This window comes from Micropterus salmoides, unplaced genomic scaffold (genome assembly GCF_014851395.1).
Source record: "Micropterus salmoides isolate LMB-PRFRI ecotype aquatic unplaced genomic scaffold, ASM1485139v1 Ms_hic_scaffold_18, whole genome shotgun sequence".
Classification (NCBI taxonomy): Eukaryota; Metazoa; Chordata; class Actinopteri; order Centrarchiformes; family Centrarchidae; genus Micropterus; species Micropterus salmoides.
In genome coordinates, this window is record NW_024040928.1 from 24,380,787 (window position 1) to 24,398,801 (window position 18,015).

At 39.2% G+C, this 18,015-nt stretch overlaps 1 protein-coding gene across 11 annotated transcripts in view; it reads left to right on the top strand.

The window, feature by feature from the left end:
• The window catches only part of afdna (afadin, adherens junction formation factor a), a 105,017-nt gene that overhangs the window by 15,504 nt on the left and 71,498 nt on the right, over positions 1-18,015 (top strand). For 5 of the 11 annotated variants that reach the window (XM_038726405.1, XM_038726412.1, XM_038726410.1 and 2 more), the window contains exons 2-5: positions 15,776-15,971; positions 16,099-16,211; positions 16,914-17,071; positions 17,269-17,429. In XM_038726405.1, the coding sequence (XP_038582333.1) occupies positions 15,776-15,971; positions 16,099-16,211; positions 16,914-17,071; positions 17,269-17,429 (628 nt within the window). The remainder of the gene's footprint in view (positions 1-15,775; positions 15,972-16,098; positions 16,212-16,913; positions 17,072-17,268; positions 17,430-18,015) is intronic. The other 6 variants (XM_038726408.1, XM_038726414.1, XM_038726415.1 and 3 more) reach the window with 3 other exon arrangements.

The following is an 18,015-nucleotide window of genomic DNA, read 5'->3' on the forward strand; positions in this document are numbered from 1 at the left end:
TCATATCGCAGCCTGCCATAGTGGCATGCAGTGAAAGTTAATGCAGTTAATTTCAGGCCTTGATGATAACTTGACAACCGTCTGTCAGGCTCGGACCCTGGCTGCTCAGCAAGAGATGAGCAGCCAGCGAACACAAGCAGATGCTGCTGCCTGAAGTTACATACCAGCTCAATCAAAGAGGCCTAGTGTATGTTTGTCCTAACTCCACTCCTCTCATCTGCTAGTTGTTAGAAGGCTCCCCATTGGAGCTGCACCCTGTCCTCACCCTGTTTCAGCTCAGCCCCACCCGCCTGGTGGGGCCTGGTGGAGAATTTGAACCAAAAAAACCAAAACAATAATACTGTGTGGGTGACCTCAGTGTGCCGGGGACTTCACTCCACACTGCTCCACCCGCTCATATTTGTTGATCTTCGCTGTCCACCCCGTTTCATAAGAATGACTTCAACACGCACGGACACTCTCACATTTGCACTTATAAACACACAGCGGTGCAGCGGGACAGTGGTGACGCGTGACTGGGGCTGACATCGCTGACGCAAGCCCAGACGGTGTGTGAGGCTTCTTGTGTCTGTGTCTACCTGAGTGCTCAGGGTTTGGGCGTACATTTCTTTCAGGGAAGAGAAATAGATGTACATAATTTGTCAGTAACTTTCTCCTTAGTTTGTGTTTTGCTCTGATGTGCGCTTTGAGGCCAGCAGGTCTGTAAATTTCCCTGGATGTTATTATGGTTGGCCTGAGGGTGCCATTTGTTTGTGTGTGCGTGGAAGGGGAGAGGCTGCAGTCCAAGCTACTGTTCCTGGTCAGTTGTTTGTCTAAGGAGGCAGAGCCTGATGCAAATGCACTACATAATCCATCAGTGTTGTCGCCACATAAAAATGTTGATACCAGACAATTTAACCAACCAGTGGAAAGTATTTGAAACCTTCTAAGACGGACTGCTGGAATGTCCTGGTGCAGTAAATCCTGCACATGTGGAAATTAAGCCCAGAGCAGGGCTTCTTCTTCTTTGAACTGTGTTTTTGGTGAAGCCCAGATGATGTCATCTGTTAATTTAGATACTTGCGGTGTCAGTTGCATCAGCTTCAGGATATCTGCAACTTTCATCAGAACATTTCAAGGCTATTCGAATGCCGGTTAGAAATCTGCCCCAGACATTATTATGACAGTCAAGATTGAAGTATTTTTGGTGTGTTGTACAAGTCCAGCTGTCATTGCAAGTTCTTGCATCAAGATACATTTTCAGATCTTGTAAACACCCCAAGAACACGAATGTGTTATAAAATGCATTGGAACAAATAGTTTTGAAGAGATCCAAAATCTGTGTGTGTGTGTGTGTGTGTGTGTGTGTGTGTGTGTAAATTTTTTTTTTTGCTCTAGTGACTGACATTTAAGCAACTGTTAATCAGCACAGAACACCTACCCATACAAACAGTGGGGCTAGTGCAAACAGCATCCTCCGGGTCTAAAAAGTAAAGCCACTGCGGAAGGGCCTTAAATCTGCATTCGTTCTAATGGCCAGCAGGGGGCGACTCCACTGTTTGCAAAGAAGTCCAGTTGCATTGTAGTCTATGAGAAAATTACCCTACTTCTCATTTGATTTATTACCTCAGTAAACACTTTCCTAATGAGTTTATTGCCTCAATTGCTAGATTCAAGTATTTATCCACAGGGTTGTGAGATTCAGGTATGCTAGGGAGGACGAGGAGGAGGAGGATGGACAGATGGGAGGAAGACGAGAAGGGACATTGCAGTCTGGATTTTCAGTCTTAATGTACAAAACTGAAATGTTTAGAACGTCAAGTTGCTATTAGAAATCAGTTTAATTTGGAAGCTTATTGATCGCTGAATAGTCCTTATTCATGATAAAATTGGTTTATGTCTTATACTTCACCAGTTTTGCTGCAGTAGCATATTTTGCTCCCTCCCGTCTTTGTGTTTCCACCTGACACCTGAGAACTGGACATGGCCTGCCTACCAGCGCCATTGCAACGTGACACCCAGCTGTAAGGCGGTTGCCTTAGCGGTGTTCAGTATCTTGGCGGTGTTTGATTTCATTGGTCGGCGCTGTTCACAGGAGTGTCAGCTGTGTGGACATGAACAAGCACATGCTGGTGTCAGAGGATTTGTACCTCAGTCTTAGTTGCTCTTTTACACAACTAACTTTCCCATTTATGATTAATCAATGCTCAGAAAATTGATTTATATAATTGAATCAAGCAAAAATGCCAAATTCGCTGGTTCCAGCTTTTGAAATATGGGCTTATGTCTTAGCAAATTGAGTGTATCTGGGTTTCGGACTCCGGGATGTTGTGATTTTATGACATTTTATTTCTTAACATTAACGATTAATCAAGAAATAAGTTGCAGATTAATCAACATTAAAAGTAATTGTTAGTGTCATCCCTAATCTTTTGAGCGTTACAGTTTATTCTTGACCTTTTGACAAGAGAAGTTAACAATAGAACCTCTTCTAAAGGACCATTTAGTCGCTTCTTCCAGGTGAGGCCGGGCAATAAAATAATTATTGCAATATAATTTTCCTCAATAACAAGTTAACAAATGTTCAATAAATGTTTGATTTAATTTATTTGAGACATGAATGAATTGGCACTTAATTTTTCTATTAAGATAGATGTGTTGTCGAGAAAAAGGTACTGAACAAAGATTTTGCTCAATTTTAATCATGCGTATTTGTTGAAAAAAGATCATAATTTATCTTAATTGTTTTGAATGTTCTACTACAGATTTGTTAAGTGATCCACTGTTTTGCAAAAGTTTAAAACCACAATTAACCATCTGGTTTCTTCAATTTTCACTCGGGAGCAAAAATCTGGTTTTAAACTTTAAAGAAATAATAATTTGACATTTATGATAAAAATTATATCGCGCAGCCCCACTTCCAGGGCTTTCAACTATATCACACAGTCTTCGGCAGATGGAATGTGCTTGGGTTATATTTGAACCGTTTTAGCCTTTAAGTTTGAACCTCTACAGTTATGAGATTGAGTTTGGTTTGGACAAAATGTCCAATTTAAACATGTGCAGTTCCATGACAGCCGAGCAAACCCTGTCTGCTGGTGAAGACCATAAGATATGAGGGTAATCTCCAGAACAAGGGGGTTAATTTACCTTGAGTTGAGCTTATTTTGTCAACAACAAAATCTGTGTTTCATTCAAGTCTACTGATTTGAGATTGCACCCTCTTCAAATTTGTCTTCAAGCTGAGCAGCTAAGTGATTCTCCGGAATTTGTACCCAAAATGTCAAAGCGCTCTCTCTCTCTCTCATTAACAGTATTTACTGACGCCTTAACTCTCAACCTCATAGAGGCAAGAAAATATTTAAAAAAAAGAGTAGGACTAATGTTATCAGATGACCTTTCATTTGCATTTTTATTAAAAACCTCAAGATAATTCTAGTCTCGTGTGAATGGGGCTTTAAAAGCTACATTACACAGCAGTTAATTACCTTTTGAGGCCTTGGATATACAGTAGGTGATCAAAAGAGGGTCTTATTAAGACTTCCTCTGGACCTGCAGACATCCTGATATCACCTCTGCATCTGCCTCAGTTGGTTTATCAGGTGGGTTTACTGTTTGACTGTTTTGGTCTGTTGGTCAGTCAGATAGTTTGTCATTACTTCCTCCCCCCTGTTCTTCACCAAAGTCACTCCAGGGCTGAGAGAGCGAGATGTGGGCTGGCCTGCATAATTCAGCGCCTCATCCCAACCTGTGTGTGTGCGCGCATCTGTCTGTGAGCGTGCATGTGTGTGCACACTGCATTCTTAGGAGTGCTTCTTTATTCTCAGCACTCCTGGACCTTGAGAAAACGCCTGGTAAGGTCACGCTTGTGCTCACGTTCATGTATGCAAGCATGTTTGTGTGTAACTCCATAGCCCTGATCTCAAGGTGCTGTGTTTAAAACACACACACACACACACACACACACACACACACACACACACGTGTCCAGAAGCATGTGTGACCTTTCTGGCTTTTTCTGAAGTCTCTATTTGCTCTCTCTTTCTTTATAGTTACAGAGAATGAGAGTGAAAATATCAGTAAATGGAGCAGAAGTGAATGCTTCCTCTCATCATTATCCAGTTAGTTTATGAGACTCGCTTTCACTGGAGTTAGACTGATATGATTGCCACGGCTGATAGAAAATTTATTTTTTTTGGATTGCTTTTACTCATGGCCAACATTATGTATATTTAGATGGGAGTTGAATTCCAAAAGGAAAAGAAAATACTGTGAAATTTCAAATAGTGATCCCAATATGTACAACTGCTGAGGCAGGCATCAATTTGAAATAGACTACATTAGCAAATGAAAACATTGCTTCTTTTATTATGTTGGTGTCCAGACTGACTTTATCATGACAAAACAGGAAAAGATTGAAGAAGTAAACAGAATTGAGAGATTAAAAATGGCCCCAGGTCAGAAAACAGGAAGGGGTCTTACAACAATACGGTATAATAGCTATACTAATAACCTTTTTCCAATATATTTCATATACTTTATTCTTTGGTCTTAAGCTGTTAGGCTAAAACTCACCACAGTTCATGTACAGATGTCTTGGATAATAAATTACTGTGACTAATTCTACAAACTCCATACTAACTGCATAAACTACTCAGATTCTGGGAACAAAGACCTTTAAAAACACCAACACAGTCTGTATTTCTGCACATCCAACTTGGAATAACTGAACCATGCGGTGTTGTTTTTGGGCCTTTACTCCGAGCTGAACCAGTGATGTTTATTGGAGAACAATGGCTGCTCTGTGATGGTCAGCAGCCTGGGCTTCTACTTATTAACAGTGTTTTTGTCTGTGTAGTTGTGCCTAGTCAAAGCTCAGAGATAGATAAAGTCCACATTGGTAGTTTGCGCAATAAAGATTTTGTAGCCCCTCAACCTCGCTACCCCTTGGCTTACCCCAAACTAAGTGCAGTAGTAGTTAAAATTATGCTCTGAACTGGGGCGGAAACAATCAATCAAAAAAAAATTACATTTAAATAAATTGTCAAGCAAAAATGCAATGTTGGAAGTAAGAATTTTTGAAGATCTTTGGGCTTTTGCAACATTGGTCAGACAAAACAAGGCATTTGAAGAGGTTACCTTGGACTTTGGGAAGTTGTAATAAGAAATAATCATTAATGAATATAATCTTTATTTTCAGTCCAACCTAGATTGATATATGGGTCCATTATTAAACATTTATTAGACTGACATTTTCTATAGGGCTGTCAAAAAAAGCCCTTAGTCTTTTTACTAACTATAATAGTTATCAATATGATGTGATTTATGTTAGACTTAGGTGGAACACAAAAACTTTTAATTTCTGAACTTTTAATGTGCCTTTTTTATAAAGAAATGTTAGACTGAAACCGTTGTGCTGCAGCATTGTGCTGTTTTTCTACGTGAATAAAGAGAAAACCTGCACATGTCATTTTGTATTCATAGTTACCAGATATCGTGACAGATGTTATGGTATATCATTATAGGCAGAATAGCTATATCATGATATTATCAGTGTTGTGAACCATGTATTGCACGATATCATGAGGAACTCTGTGATTCCGACCCCTAAGTATAACTCATTTGAATAATAGTTGGTTAAATTGTCTGGTATCAACAATTTATGGTTTAGTTTTAGTGAATAGTTAGTGGCTTATGGTGTAAATGCTGTTTTTAGAGAATTTGCCTGCCAATTTTTGAGTAAACAGAGTGCATAGTTGTAGAGAGCGTGTGTTTAGGGAATGAAACCGCTTAAATGACCCAGTTCGTCAAGTTGACAGACATTTCAGCTATACAATATGTCTCATATCACATGTGGGATATACTCCTGGGTGTGTGGGTGGGTGTGCGAATAATTGAGAGAGTATGACGGAACACAAAATCATCAGCCCTCAACGGCCTTGCGGTGGTCCATAACCTCATGAGGAAACATACACGTGCACGCCCACTTGCACACAGTGACTTCCAGTAGCCATGCACTTATCTGCCATTTTCTTTTCGTTGGGGCAGCGAGCAGGTCTGATTTGTGGCCAGGCGTCACCACTGGGTCCAGACGATTTATACCGTACCTTCCCACAATGCCTTACTCTGTCAGAATGACAGGGGGAGCTGGGTGAATGTGGGGGTGGGAAGCTGTACAGCTCGATACCGAGGCAGAAACTCACCTGAAACAAAGAGGCTTTTCTTTGCAGCCACAGAGGAAATGTGTGCATTTAGTCTGTTTATTCATTCAGGACAACGGGCCTCGGCTGCCTCCTTTTGTTTTTCCTGGTGGTTCAGGTTGTTTTTGCTCTGCGGGTAATTCAGAGAAACAATTCCAGATTTGAACCGCCACCATATATTTTGACTTTGATTCAGTACTAACTTGAAGATGAAATTGCAGGACAGGACAGCTTTGTTGAAATATTTGAATATTTGTCTTCCTCCGTTGGTCAGAAAGTTTATTTAGACTGGGAGTGACTACAGTATGATGACAGGTTTCATTCTAACTGAATGGTTTACCGTTTAAAAAGGTCAGTAATAAATCAACAACAACTCAAGGTTTCCTCCATCTGTTTCCCTGACAATAACTGATCAAATGGTGGTGGTCTGCGCTCTGATAAAGGTATGTTTAGTAATTCATGACATGAAACGTTTGATAATAGCTCATATAAAATGACTTTTATTGGCTATGTGATTGGAAGAATAAATCTCACATCTTGTTTTAGCAGTTGAAAAGATTCAACTATACTCTTTATCTTTCTACTACATATTAGTTTAAAGGTGCAGTGTGTAGGAATTGAGACTACTCTCCATCTATTGAATTCATACTCGGCGAGGAAGTCTGGCGTCATAGAGGCAATGACAACATGTAGAGCTATTTTCACATCCAACTCCAAAGGTTTTATTTTTTTGACCAAACCAGAGTTGGTGGTTGGCAGTTAACAGTTGAAAGACTAACCACAACAGTTTAACAAGGCAGTTAGTTTGGTGGAAGAGAGGATCTTGAATTCAGAAGGTGTACGTTGTATTTTTGTGTTTGACAAGGTGCAAGAATATTTCTTTTCTTGAATGGTTTTGTGAGTTTGCCAAAAAATCCCAAGAGAGCTAGTGTGGCGTATCGATCTCTCCACTCACACACATCTCCCAGCTCAAACAACGGTGGGAGGCCTGAGCTTGACTAGGGAATATCACCACTTGAGGCACAAAATGGTATTACGAGACAGTGCGGGCTGGGGCTGCCTGCTCTAACTTCAATAGATATCTCTGCAACTTAACTTTTTTTAATAGCAAAAATGTTGAATCTTTCCAAATGTCTGGGTGTAATTTTTTTTGTCATTGAATAACTATTTATAAGCTTTTTTAAAATATTAGGATTGTTGATTATATTGATTCCAGTGCCTCAACCGAGGTATTAGCTGGTTGATACCCGATTCACTCAATAATCTGCACTGATGCCAACCTGCCAAATTGGATTGCTGCATCGCTAGGTTTTTAAACTGGTGAACAAGCTGTACTGTTGTTAAAAAGAAAAGTTGTTCATGTTACTAAAATGTAAGTTCAGGATCAAAATGTGATAATAAGCTGGTTAAAATTCAGCGTCTTTTGAAGGTTTCAAGGTCAGCAGTTGTAAAAGACACCTTGAAACCAATAATAGAGGTCTTATAACTTCACCACACAGTGATCCTAGATGAAAGTAGAACAGGGTTATAACCTTAAACTCCATTGCTCTTGATTTACTAAACACAAGTATGCCTAAGTTGGTAACATTCTGTTGTAACACTTATTTTATTTATTATAAGTACATATTTAAATGTCATCAACCCTTTTTAAATCTAAAACAAAGTGTGACCAGAGGTGGACTTTATGATGACAGATACTGTGGATAATGTGCTCTGAGCCTTGTGTTTGGCTATTTAAAGCAAGAGAAAAGTAAATCTCCTGCTTCATGTGATGGGATTCTTTGTCTTGCCCCCCTGTCTCCTCTTCTTTCTTTTCCTTGCTTTGTCGGTGTATGTGATGTCTTTGAAATGTCTCTGCTGGAGACTGATGTGGGGTGAGTTTCCCCCTCCCCGCATCGGAGTTAAAACCTCTGGCCAGCTGACCTTAGACACGGGCTTAGGGAGGATTCCCCCTGTGTTTCTGCAGGTGGGGCTTCAACAATATTGACTCAGTTCATTTTATTAGGCTCATGTTCGTGTGTGTGTGGAGGAGACTAAGATGACGCACAGCAGCTGGAATCTGTTCTCGTTTTCAAACGGCTATCATCCACAAAGCTCCTCTCCTCCCTTCTCTTGAAATTTATCTTTTCAATGCCAAAAAAATAAAAAATTCAAGTATTCAGTGTCTCCATGGAAACTAGGGTTTAACCTTTTTTTGGGTTTGCCAGTATTGGTCTTTAATTAAACACAGGGCTGCAGTGTTGGTGGTAGAGAAATCCCAGTGTTGGTAAACAAAACAAATGTTGTTTATGCTTAAGGTTGGGACATACAGCTGTGATTTTGGAATCAAGCAAAACAGTAGCTTGCCTTTTAAAGTAGCCGTACTAGACCACATATTGCCCAGAACAACAGGTGTTTTGGGTGTTTAAACATGGTGATAAATTGTATTTCTAACTCCCCAATGAAAAGGTAAAAATCTGCCCAAAACTGGATTCAAATGTCCATTGAGAGTGAGACCCTTCCTCGAGATGAGATTCCTCCAGAGTAACCACCTCGAGTGGTTTATCCAAGAGCCAATGGGCCATGACTATGTAATAGGAAACACATTAGTGCCTTTAATTTTTTTTTTTATATTGCATGTCCATCACATCCCAGTGACTGGATTAAGATGTTCTTTTTAGAGAACTTGAAGAAACTGGCTGCTGCTTACTGTTGTGAAGAACCACTGTGTCAAACACTTTATCTAAAATCTAAGACTTGCACATCCTCCATGAAAAAAGTGGTAAAAAGTTGACCAGGTGGAAACTATAATGGTGTAATGAACTGCTAAAACTGGCCAGTATAAAATACTGATGCCTTCAGAGTGTAACCAGTTTACATTTGAGTTTAAAGTGAATGTTTGCTGGGGCGGCCAAGAGGCCTGTTGGTTAAGATGTGCATAGTAGTGCATAACTACAACATCCACGGTTTGATTCCAGCTCGGGATCTTTGTTGCATCTCTCTCTTTCCTCTCATTTCCTGTCAATCTGGATACTATCAGCTGTCCAAAAAAGACATGACGTGATACATGATACCGGTATTTCAGGAACATTTTGATTACTGTACCGTTTTCTTTTCTACAGGAGCAGACTTACAGTATTGTTGAAAGTGAAACCCACAGAAAGTAACCCAGTTTGATTCCATTATGAACACAGCAGGCACAGACTACTACGGCTCTGCACATATAGCACATGTACGTAAAGCACCATCAGAATTAAAACTTTTATTTCAGAGTAAAACCAAACCTATTATTTTTAGCAACATGTCCTTTTATTGATAAAGTTTGATATAATTAATACACTTCATAAGATCACTAGAAATGTATGTAAATTAGTTTTAGTCTCATTTAGATCTTAATGTTTGCTTCCAGTAGACTATTACCTGATTGATTTGTGACTTGTTTAGATTTAGTTGATTTGGTCAGTTGTCCTTGATTTTTGTGATTCTGCTATGGTTAAGAAAGCTACATAGTTAAAAACAGACAAAAAAGAAACAGTTTAACTGTGTGTATTGTTGATATACGATTGTCTGCACATTATTTTGCAGCTATGTTCAGTCTCAGCCCAGAAGTGTCATACTGGAGGCCAAAAGTGGTTTACGTGCTCTGAAATGGAGCTCTGGTTAGTTTCTTGAACACCTGATAACCCTCTAACATCCACTCCCCCACTTTCTCACACACACACACACACACACACACACACACACACACACACACACACACACACACACACACACACACACACACACACACACACAGCAAGCTGTGTGTACCTAGCATGGGGTTTAAAACCGCTTAGGAGGCTCGCTGCTGTTACTTGTAAGATGGAGAGTGAAAAGGAGACGTGGGAGAATGATAATGGAGTGAGTGAGACATGATGTGAGTGTGGAGATGGTGACTGATACTGTGAAGTAATGACTTTAAGTGGTCATTACAAGCAGGGTTTCTCCTTAAAACTGATTATATTAAGGCTAAATTAACTTTGTAAATCAGCAGAATGTAGTTTTTTCAGTTCAAAAAGAGAGACTTGAGTCAAACATTGAAAGTGTGTCGGCCAGTGAACTGTAGTGGCACTCACTGTGTCTATGCGGTGGTGTTAGAACAGCAGCATTGTGCATTCACTAGCAAATTTATTCCTCTGCATTTTGTAATCATCTTTGGAACAGGCATAAATACCAACTTGGACAACAGCACAATTGGAAACTCCTTGCTTGCAAAAGCTTCTGATGAGGATGTGTGAACAAAAGTGCACACAGAGCAAAAGACGAGCATGTTTCGAGCTCAGTGCTTCACCTCAGGCAGCATTTTATTTGTCTTGTGTGCACACCTGAAGCTTTAATAAACATTTTCCCTTTTTGCAAGCTAGCAGCTTGCAGTTGCCCTTTATGTTTCCCCCAGCCTTTCTGGATCCGATTTATACCCTCACTGTATTTGACATAGATACCTGGACTCCACGTTTGTAAAAAATACTTTGTACTATATATTAGTTATATGAAAGCATATGTGTTACTCAGTCAAGCCTCATAGTGTCTTAATGTTACAGTGCTTATGTTGAATTTAAAGCTTTATGAGGATATACAGATATACAAACTGCACAGTGTACTCCTGTGCTAACATTGACTCTATATATTTCTTTGTTCTGACGTTAAGGATGAACACTACTGTGTAGTGTACGTTATCACCAAAGTGATTTATGTGATGGTTTCTTAATGGTTGGTGAATACTATTTCCAGTTCCTTCCTGTGTCTCTACATTCCAACATGCCACTGTTATGAGGTGTTAAGTTACTCAGTAAAAACCCAGGAAGAGGTGTTAATGAAACTGTAAATATTAAAACTAATTTGTTCTTTCAGATTTATATTTCTATTTTTTGTACATTGCAGTGAAACTCACCTCAAATTCAATCCAGTCCTAAATGAATTTGCTGCTTCACAAGCTGCTTTAGGTTTCCACCACTTTCACCTCCCGGAAAAACGTGCATGTGCACGTGCGCGCGCATATATGAGAGACAGGCACCAGGTGGGAGCTGTATTTTTTTTCAGCCAGAGAGTGAATCATACGAACACAGACGTGACCTCCGACCTCTCTCCTTGAAGACCTTTGGCTCTGAAGTGTTAGTCAGAAAGTGAGATGGGTTAGGGGTATCTCTCACATTTTACATACACTGTCTCACTACTACTATTAATCGTTTAGTCTATGAAATGTTAAGAAATTGTAATAAATGCTCATAACAACAATTTTCTTCAAATCGCCTTTTCTGTCCAACCAGCCAAGACTCTTCATTAACATTTATAAATAAACGATAAATCATATTCTTTCTTATCAAAATATTTGTATAATTTTTTTAGATCGACTAATCGTTGCAGGTCTATCCAATATACGTCAAGACATGGTCCGCTGGCAGTCTGTTCTGTGTGTGCACTGAAAAAAAAATCTTTGATTTGTACACGGCCCCTGGCTCTGTAAATGGGCATTGCAGCCATGGTTTTTGTATCAGGTAACGTTAAATGACATGGCCATGGCTTACTTTCTAGTTCGCCATGACATGCTGTTGTTGTGTTGTTAACTAGCAGGACAGTTTGCATGTTATCTTCACAGTAGCTACTTCTGCGACAGTTTGCTAAGCCACAGCTTGGCTAACGTAAGTTACATTACTTTCTGTGTTCGCTATATTCTTTATCATGTATTTGTCAAGGTATTGGATCTCAAAAACTGCATTCCCCACCTTTTAAAATTGATTAACATGAGTGATTTTAAAAAGGGACCGAATAAGCTACATATGCTAAAGACATGAAGTGAAGTGTTGCCACAAAGTGAAACAAAAAACTATAAGCTGCTTCTAAATGCTAGTTTTTGAGCATGATGCTGATACTGATATTTTATACTGAGTTTAAAACATTGATAAGATATTTGTCAATATTCTTTTTTTTTTTAATGAAAGGATTCCTTAAATTTGTATTTTAAAGGGTTGTGATTAACATGTACAGAATGGGACTCTTAACTGTTGAAAAATAAACTTGTCAGTGCTTTCAAATGGACAAACTATGTACAGTAATAGAGACAAACCTCAAACACATATTTGGCATTTCTGTACTCTTATCGTTTACGCGGATACATTATATCTACAATAAGAGGAATTATGGCTTACTTACTGACTGGACTTACTGTCTTGGATTAAATACATTTCTATCAGGGGTTATCAAAGAGTAAATCACTGAAACATTTAATGACAGACATAAATATTAGGCCAATCAATATCAATAAATCTGTTTATCGCTAATATATACAGTGTGTTTCCTCTCTCCCAACCCTCCATCAGGTTTTAGCTGAGAACAGCTATCCACTGTGTTACCCTACTTTATGTGTGTGTCATAAATATTCCTGTCTTGCCTTTAGTCACAGGTATCACTCACACTGCAGAAAAGATGAACTGAATAGCTTGCTCTTGTTTTGCCCTCACATTTTGCAGTTTGATCATTTAGCTGACATGCTCAAAAAAGATTTAAATAAACAAGCAGCTTAAAATGGTGTCGGAGGTTTCTTGTCTTTTTAAGATTTTCATTATTTTTATTTTGTGAAATGAAGCAACATCAATAAAAAAAAAAAAAAATCCTTAGACTTACCAAGGTTTTTGATCCTTATGTACTGTACATAATGGAATTGTTGTTCATGTAGCTTTAAAAAAAAATCACAACCTTCACAATCACATTCTGTTGTTTTGTCTTTTGTTGTTCTGCGAAATATCCTAAGGACTCCTCACAGTAGCGGTTGTTGTAGGTAATTGTTAATCTATAAACTATTCGCACTACTTCAAGGATACAAGATTGAAGAACACTTCCAATGGTTCACTCATGCAGCCTTGTAAGATTTTAATGGTGGCATTTATTTATTCTAAAGGTTTTTATGTTGTAGTCTAATGTCGTCTTAAATTGCCAGAACATTAATGTATTAATATAGATGTACTAAATATAGCTACAAAGCTTAATCTAATAATCGATTAGTTGTCAGTGAATATGCTTTGGTTTCTTTACTCCTCTATGACAATAAACTGAATTTTCCTTGGGTTTTGGACAAGACATTTAGGAAGTCATCTTGGGCTATGATAAACACTGAATGACATTTTCCACCATTTTCTGACATTTTATAGACTGAACAACTCAACGGCTCTATTGACGAAGCAAACTTGTCAAAGTTACATTATGCATCAAATTCTGTGTCTTATGTACATCTTATCAGAAATACATCATGCATTTGTAGTTCTGAATTATGGTCTGAAGGTAGGGCCTGGATGCATAGAGAGCTGCAACTAATGATTATTTTTGTAGTCGACTAATCTGTCGACTAGTCACGAGTTTTTTTTTTTTTTTTTTTTTTTTCACCCCCTATTCCTAATTAACCATTTAACTAATTAAATATCTGTGTAGGACTGGACCATGACATTGAGTTATGGAGTTTCCATTGTTGGCTATGGTCTGTAAGACTGAACCAGTGCTTGAACATGGGGGTGTGGGTATGGATCATAACCTGGAGGCATGGGTCTAGAGTACTGTACCATGTCTTGGAGGTATGGGGGAATATGGCTGTTGTACTGGATGTGAACTACATTTGGTTGTCCATTCCCAACAACCAAAAGGTTGTATTCTGGGCAGTGTGTTAATTATCACTGTCGGGTCTTAGCCGGGCTTTGTTTGAACCCAAGTGGACTTGTATCTCTGCAGAAACGGTTAACAATGGTTACACAAGCTTGACAACAGCAAACCTCAATGACCCACATTCCAGCAGTAAATCACAACACACACTCACACTCTCTCTCTCTCTCCCGGCTCCACCCTTGCAGATCGAAACTATGCTCAGTGTTTCCACTCTGCCTGGCTGTGTCTCTATCAAACATGGGAAGGGAAGGGGGAGGTAATGGGTGAGAAGGAGATTTATTTTCTCCTCCCAACTATGTGAATGTATTTGAAAGGGAGGCCCCAAACAGACTTAAATAGTGTAAAATTAATCCAGTTAAATCTAGTTTAAACCTTTGCCTCAAATCACCCAGCTCATACTCCTCAGTCTCAGATGCAACACACTCACACACACACACACACACTCTCGATCTGTCACCTTAGAAAGCCGTTTAGCCAGTTGTCTACCCTTCTTAGATACTGGCAAGGTTTCTCTTTAAAATTCCAATTCAAAATTGCTTTGTTGGTATCTTGATACCTACATTGTAGAAGAAACACAGTCAGGGTTTTCCTGCAGCCGTTGTTGAAGGCACAACATCCTCTTCTAACGTCATGAACAAGAACACATTATTATGAAATCAAACCTTACAGACCTTTTTTAAAGGAAAAGGGCACAACAACCTCACAGGACCATCAGTTATAGTCATAGTTTTTTATTCAGGGGAACGGCGCAATACCATGAACACAGTCAATAACAATACTCTGCTGTTATTAATCTGCTATGAATGCTACTTTAAATTTTGTAGCATTCAGATTTTTTAAGTGTTTTTATTTAATTCTGAGAGAGTTTCAAAAATATAGATTGTGCTGTTGTATTGCCTCATTGTTGCTGTGTTTCAGTTATTTTATACATTGTTGCTTCCATATAATTTTGATAGTTTAGCATCCAGTGTGACTTAACTGGGGTTTGAACAGGACAGTTTCTGTCTGCTTTAGATTTGTTTTTTTTTGCTAAAAAAGAGATGTCTTAATTTTATTATTTGAGGAATAGCACGTAATGGCTTTCTAATGTCTGCAAGGCTTTCTAAGACCTTTTTTTAATGGCAGTTAAAATAAAATATGAGGCCAGTTTCACAGCTGAACCTTAACAAATGGAAATGCCCGCTCACGGGGCTGCAAGCTACAGTTGTGCTTTGTCAGCACTGCCTTACATACGGCTATATCAAAACTGGCTGTGTAAAACATTCTTGTTCCGTAGAATTCTTTGCCCATAAACAAATGTCAACATGTAGGTAATAGAGTTGTGCTTGCATACACATACAATGTAGATAGCCCCAGGTGTCAATATCAGCCAGGCGCTTTACATCCAGCACTGGCTGTGTTTGAGCCTGTATTTATTTTGTTTGTGTGGAGGGAGAGAGAGAGAGTGAGAGAGGTTTCCTTAGACTAGGTCAGGAAGTTTCCTGGAAAGAACTATGCCATTTGGTACTAATATACGTACAAAATAGGAATTTCCTGAAAGTAAAAGCTGCATTAAACTGAAGTAACTGGAGTAATTAATTGGAAGTGTATCAATTGCATATTTTCCCTATAATTTAAACCAGTTCTTCATAAATTACAGTGCACTGCTTCTCTTGCTGGCTCTCAGCCAGTGGTGCTTCTCTCAATCCTGCTGAACAGCCAACTTACTGCACAGTCCTGCACTAATAAAAACTGCTTTCAGTGTTTTTATAATGTGAAAAAAAAGAGCATTTTAATCAGTTTGCTTGATATGAATGAACTGTCTTCTTTAACGCTGATCATATTCACAATGAATGGGATATAGTTTGCCTGTAAACATTAACATGCCGAATGTATGCATGGACCTAAACAGATTATGGACTCTCTTTCTCACTATGTCTGTTGAACAGGACTTGGAGTTCCATGGCGTGATGCGGTTCTACTTCCAGGACCGGGTTGCCGGTAACTTCGCCACAAAGTGCATCAGAGTGTCCAGCACAGCGACAACGCAGGATGTCATTGAGACGTTAGCTGAGAAGTTCAGACCAGACATGAGGATGCTCTCTTCTCCAAGATATTCTCTGTATGAGGTCCATGTCAGTGGCGGTGAGTCCCATAGAGGGGTTGAAGAGTCTGAACAATTTAACTAATGTTTCATGAATAATAATAATTTGATATAGTTGACTTAGATGAACTGGTGTGTGTGTGTGTGTGTGTGTGTGTGTGTTGTTAGAAGAGCGTCAGCTAGACCTGGATGAGAAGCCTCTTGTTGTTCAGCTGAACTGGAACAAAGACGACAGAGAAGGACGCTTTGTCCTAAAGAATGAGAACGACATCCTTCCCAAGGTCAGCCACTCTATCTGTTGTCTGTTAACCTGTTCGACTATTAACAAGTTGCTTTACTAGTTAGCTGACTCATCTGTTCATCCATCAATCACGATGAAAGAAAAAAAAGCACCTTAAGCTACCGCCGACACACTGGAGTCATTGTTTGTGTTTTTCTTGTGGATAACTGGACAAACCCAAACTTTATTTGTTGAAGTATTTCCAGCACAGATAACGTAACGTTAATAACGTTTGATTGCTAAAAATGTTTGAGCAATCAAAAAAAACACAACAACAAAGTTTTACTAAGACCATTTTTGTAATAGTGAAAAATGGACACAGTTGAGTCAATAGTCCTGAATGCAGTGTATTGATTAAATATAAGTGTTTGGTTTTTCCCCAGTTTAAACAAACACATTGACTATATTTATTTCTATAATACATTCTCTTATTTTAATCATTTTGCCCTTACTTAATTTGTGGTCTGTCAGAAAGCCTTCTTTTAAATGTCTCTAACTGAAGTAGAAGTAAATAAATAAAATACATCACACTTGACTTGATCAGATCTAACTTTGTAAAATGGCTGAGGAAAATATGTCCTTGATCTTCTTTTCCTCATTCAGTTCCCTAATTTATTTCTTCATTCAGAAACGTGTCATTACGAACTGCAGCAACCTGCTCCTCAGGGCCTCATTCACTCATTCTTCTTCCTTTTTCTACCAGAAGAGTCAGAGTAATGGTCCGGAGAAGGAGAAGGATGGAGTGATCCAAAACTTCAAGAGGACTTTGTCCAAGAAGGAGAAGAAGAAGGAAAAGAAGAAGGAGAAGGAGTTCGCCCGGATCCCTGATGGAGACGAGCAGGCGCTCAACCGGGAGGACGGGTAAAGACACACACTCAGTCATCCGTCTTACTGTCCTGCCCTTACATCCTCTCTGTCCTCGGAGAGGATCTTGTTTTTTTTTTTTTTTTTTTTTTTGTTTCCAAAAGAGGAAAGAATATTAATTTAAACTTTGACCCCCCCCCTTACTTTATTCTGTCTTCTCCTCATTCATTCATCTCCCTCATGTTGTGGTTTAGGGAAAACAGCCGTCTGGCGGCAGAGGTTTACAAGGACATGCCTGAGACCAGCTTTACCAGGACAATCTCCAACCCAGAGGTGGTGATGAAGAGGAGACGCCAGCAGAAACTGGAGAAACGCATGCAGGAGTTCATGAGCAGTGATGGGAGGCCGGACTCGGGTACTTTAAATGTTTGTTGACTTCAAATGAAGCTCAAACCCACCTTGAGCTCTGATCATCCAGTCATGCATGATCTATTTAACGGTTTGACGAAACATTCCCAGGAGCTTGATGGGTTTCATTAGCCTTATTTCCAACTAAGTGTCAAGCCAATATGAAGCAAACCTTTTGAAATGTTGAAAAAAAGAGAAAACACAGAAAATGCAAATTGAGTTTCAATCAACTGGTTTGGAGCTAATAAGCTAGTTCAAGCGTAGTTTCATTAGAAGTTGACAATATTGGCTACGTTAAAAAGTAGAGGTTGCGAATTGGAAACAAAATCAGTTGTTTGCCAACCACCAATAAACCTCAAAGAGAAGGTAAAACACAACTGCCTTGGTCATGTATGAGAGGAAAATGGAGAGGTCTTCAGGCAACGCGAGCTGGATTCTTCTTAGAACAAGTTGGACTTTCTTCTTGTGGCTTAAAGAAGACCTGACGTGAACCCCAGAGAGAACCTGTAGAGCGACGTGAAAATCACAGTTCACTGCCGCTGCTTATCCAGAGTGACGGAGCTTGAGATATTTGCAAGGAGGACTTCAAGAAA